Below are 4,600 nucleotides of genomic sequence, written 5' to 3'. Positions count from 1 at the left end.
TTTCATTTGTTCAACTTCGATTATTTTAAAAATTCAAACAAAATTATATTTTGAATAACTTATAATACAAATTAAGGGTAAACTTGTAAACTTATTCACTTTTTTTCCTCTTTAGCTCGCTGTAGAGTTAATCATTTGTACCTCTTTTGTAATGCCAAGGAAAGTCCAGCAATAACTTTCTTTTTTTCGTTTTCCGTGTTTTTCTTGTTTCCATTGCGTTAATTTTTCAACTTTTTCGTTAGGATACTTTTTCGTTAACCATTTTTTTTACCATAAATAAATTATATCACATTATTTTATTGGTTCATGTGTTTAATAAAAACATTAATCATTACAAAATAAATATTAAAAAGGTTATCAAGAAAACATTTTATCTTTCATCAAATCCGAACATATCTCAAAGCAACACAAAATCTGATAACTTCATAATGCTAACTTTGTTTTTTGTAGACCAATCTACATATTGTCTTACATATTAAAAACAAACTGTATGAAATATTAGACTCTAATTGGATCAATCATAGTTAAAAATTGGCTTAATACCTCTTTTGGTCTCTCTTTAGAGGGGCAATGTTCAAGTCCGTCCTACATTTTTTAAAAAGTTCAATGTGGTCCTAACTTGTGAAAAAAGTGTGCAATTAAATCCTTTTTGGTTACGGTGTTAATTTTTTAACGGTCCAAGTGCCCTCCTGGACAAAACATAATGAGGTGTCCACTTTTTTTGATTGCGTGGCACTGTAAAGTTAAATGACATGTTCAGCGAGAGAGAGGAATATGTGCGAGAAGAGGGAGACTGCGAGGCTAACGAGCTCTTCGACGAAGTGAAGAACGCGTTCGACATCTGTTGCGGAGAGACGATGGAGCTCGTCCCGAGTGGTGATGCGCTGTGTGTCATCTCCGACGATGGCCGTGGAATGGATAGCGGCTCAAATCTTGCAATTTGGGATTAGGGTTTTCGAATTTGGGTTTTTGTTTGATCTGAGTTTGGGTTCCTTTGAGAGCTAGAATCCCGACTGTAGAGCTGCGATTGTTGAGGTAGGTGGCTACGGTGTCGTAGGCCCTGGCGGCTTCCTCTACGGTGAAGCAGCCCCAAAGACGCTAGCGGACGCCTCTGAAATGGGCCTCTTTGGATGGCGGCGGAGCATGGGTGAGCAATCTATCCCATTCTGAAGAAACACGATTAGAAGCACATGTCCAAACTCAACACTTTTGCATCCAATTGTTTGTTGTTGCTAGTGTTGCCATGAAGGAGTTTCCTTCTTGTTTTGGAGAAAATGGGGTTCAGGTTGCTGACTCATCCTCATCAAGCACCACAAGAGCGGCTCAAACTGTTGTCACGTGTGTGTACCAGTGCAAATTAAGACGCCGTTCATGTCTGATCATGGTCTCCTGGACCAAAACTCTGATGAGTCAAGGCTTGAGCGTGGGAATTGATGATTTGGGAAATCATTGTCCCTGCAAGGTTGAGATAAAGCCATCGCTATTCTCAAAGAGAAAAGGGTCCAAGAATTTGGAGGTCCAATCTGGTAAAATTGATATCTTTTGGGATTTGAGTTGTGCCAAGTTTGGTTTCGGGCCTGAGCCGCTGGAGGGGTTCTACTTAGCGGTGGTGTTCAACAAGGAGCTGGTGTTGCTGCTTGGGGATCTGAAAAAGGAGGCATGCAAGAAGATGGACAGTGATTGTGCTTTTTCCCACAATGGTACCATTTTCATCGCAGCGGAGAGCTGCATGGCCACCGACAGGCTTGATTCAGAGGCCGCTATGGAGAGCGAGAGATTTTCCATGGCGGAGTTATCATAAGGCTTTGATCCATGGCAGAGTTATCATAAAGCTGATGTGTGGCAAGTAAATTGTTCTTTTAAAATTCAAAATTAACATATTATATTCCACGTATGAGAAAAATAGGACAACTTATTAAGTCTTGGCCAACTAGGCAGCTCTACCGTCAAAATTTTGACGCCGTAACAAAAAAGGATTAATTTAATCCGATTTTTCACAAGTTGGGACCACATTGAACTTTTTAAAAAAGGTAGGACAGACTTGAACATTATCCACCTAAAGAGGGACAAAAAAGGTATTAAGCCTTAAATTTTTTTTTCAAAACTTATAAATATAGAAGTAAAATAAGAAAGGAAGTTAGTTGTATTTATTAAACATTTAAAACTTAAATGTAATAATTGATCAATAACTAAACACTAACTTGAGTGTGAAAGGTTTGTTAACAAGATCACTCAACCAGACTTAGACTCTGCCGGATAAAATTCCACAAAACATTGAAAAAATAAAGTGAAACTAAAAGAAGTGACTTGTTTAAGTGTGAATATGTAATTTTCGAGCCTTGGTTCTAAAACATTTTGCTATTGAATCAAGTTGCTTAATTGTGATTGTTTTAATTATTTAAACCATTAATCAAATATTTGAAGAAGGAATGAAAATAAGAGGAGTCAGTCTCGTTGGCCTCTGATAATTTCGAAGAACAGAACTATATTATTACAACAAGAATAGTTCCAAATACCACATGCCCTAACAACTTAGAACATATGTTAAAGTGGATACAGATCCTTAGCATACAAGTATCTGAAGAATAATAATGTCATGTGAATGAAAATCTGAGCAACAAAATAGCAAACAACGAGGAATTTGCAGGATAAAAGAGGTTAGTGAAAGCCTAGGAGGCTACACCATTCCATTCTTCATCAAGAAAAGGGTAGTCGATATACCCAACAAGAGGATCAGGATGGCCTTTATAGAATGTTTGGCGATCATACTTATTGAGAGGAGCATTCAGAGCAAATCTCCTGGGCAAATCTGGATTCGACAAGAACAAACGACCGTAGGCAACAAGATCAGCCCTGTTTTCAGCAATGGCTTTCATCCCTTCTTCCCTGTCATAACCTCCAACAGCTATAAAAGTGCCATTGAAGGCCTTTCTCATACTCACCATGCCCTGAGGGCTTTCAAGTTTACCTCCCATACTTCCCATTCTGGGCGCCACCACGTGTAAATAAGCAAGGTTATACCTATTGAGGGCATTAGCCATGTAAAGCCCCAGCTGCAGGGGATTTGAGTCTCCCGACTGAAAATAGTCTATAAAAGGTGATAACCTAATACCAACTCTATCAGCCCCTATCTCGTTAACAATAGCTTCGACAACCTCCAAGGAAAATCTGCACCTGTTCTCTAAGGATCCACCGTACTTGTCTGTTCGGTCGTTCACCTGATCTTTCATAAATTGATCCAGTAGGAAGCCGTGTGCCCCATGGATCTCAACCCCATCAAAACCTACGATTAAACAACATGAAGGATGTTTCGAAGCAATTGCAGGAGCAAGATGAATGCGAAGCAAATTAATTACCAGCTTCCATGGCATTCCTTGCAGCAATTTTGAAGTCATTGACTACATGAGGAATTTCATCGGTCCTTAGGCGCCGCGGTGGCGTGTATTCTGAGGACATGACTGCCTTGTCCGTAGAGGAAATGGGTTGTTGCCCATTTGGCTGATAGCCTGTAGAAAAACCCGAAAGTTTTGAACTTGAAATTAAAGTTTTATGCCCATGTGGATTAACTGTGAAAAAAGTGATGAAAAAAGACCTGTGTTTGAAACCCTTCCCACGTGCCAAATCTGAAGGAAGAAGATACCGCCTTTGGCATGAACAGCATCGACGATGGGTTTCCATGCTTCCACTTGCTCCTTCGTCCATATGCCAGGCGTGTCGGGAAACCTTCAGAAAAGGGGGTGTGAGTGTGCAAATGGGTATGAAGGCAAAGACGAAGACGAAGATGAGAAAGAATGAGCGTAACAGTGATAATACCCTTGAGCGGTGTCGGAGACTCCGGTAGCTTCGGCAATGAGAAGGCCTCCGTTGGAGGATCTCTGAGAATAATAGAGGACGGCGTGGGGTTGTGGAACGTTGTTGTAGGACCTCTCTCTGGTGAGTGGTGCCAAGCCAACTCTGAAAAAGCGATGAAAATGAAAGGAGTTGTCTTTTCAGAGAAAGGAGGGTGGAAATGAAGAGACATGCATACCTGTGTGATAGATTGAATCTGCCCATCTTGTAGGGAGTGATGAGCGGATTTGGTTGGTGGGTGGGAGAGGGAGCAGCCATGTCCGCTGTGAGAGTTGAAGATGATTTGATTTGGACTTCAATTGAATTTGAATTTGAATTTGAAGTGGGAAGCTGTGGCGTTGGTGAGGTGCTGTTATAAACATAACAGAACAGACAGATTTGAAGAAGAAGAAGAAGAGAGTGACGTTTGCAATTGCGTAACAGTAGTTTCCTCTTATTCATCACGTTTTCTTCCTCCACTCCCCTGCTCTACCTACACACTGTATATTAAAATAAACCTATTATTATTTCCACATTTAGTTTTAGAATGATCAAAGTATAAATTTTTATATTTTTTTAAGAAAAAAGTAAGTAAAAATAGTGTATAAAAATTTAGGCATGTGAAATAATTATTATTCTTAATTTTAATTTAAAATATTATTTGTAAAATCTTAATGAATTTCACAACTAACTGCACAGTTGTAATGTATAACTGTCTGTAGAGGATCTGACAGACGACACGCACTGCATCACATGTTGTTTCCATTACGGG

At 39.6% G+C, this 4,600-nt stretch overlaps 2 protein-coding genes across 2 annotated transcripts; one reads left to right on the top strand and one right to left on the bottom strand.

Moving 5' to 3' along the window:
- Positions 1-1,243: 1,243 nt before the first annotated feature.
- Positions 1,244-1,801, top strand: LOC108320805 (uncharacterized). Its single transcript, XM_052869438.1, has one exon. The coding sequence runs from the start codon at positions 1,244-1,246 to the stop codon at positions 1,799-1,801; it is 558 nt and encodes a 185-aa protein (XP_052725398.1).
- Positions 1,802-2,468: 667 nt separating this feature from the next.
- On the bottom strand, positions 2,469-4,301 carry LOC108320830 (putative 12-oxophytodienoate reductase 11). Its single transcript, XM_017552377.2, has 5 exons — positions 4,028-4,301; positions 3,814-3,954; positions 3,593-3,723; positions 3,357-3,506; positions 2,469-3,283 (listed from the first exon to the last, which is right to left on the bottom strand). Exons 1-5 carry the CDS (start codon positions 4,288-4,290, stop codon positions 2,670-2,672), a joined length of 1,299 nt encoding a protein of 432 aa, XP_017407866.1. The 5' UTR covers positions 4,291-4,301; the 3' UTR covers positions 2,469-2,669.
- Between the last annotated feature and the right edge of the window lie 299 nt (positions 4,302-4,600).

This window comes from Vigna angularis, chromosome 10 (assembly GCF_016808095.1).
Source record: "Vigna angularis cultivar LongXiaoDou No.4 chromosome 10, ASM1680809v1, whole genome shotgun sequence".
In the NCBI taxonomy this organism is placed as follows: domain Eukaryota; kingdom Viridiplantae; phylum Streptophyta; class Magnoliopsida; order Fabales; family Fabaceae; genus Vigna; species Vigna angularis.
The sequence above is the reverse complement of the archived record's forward strand: the minus strand, read 5'-3'. Positions and strand labels throughout refer to the sequence as shown.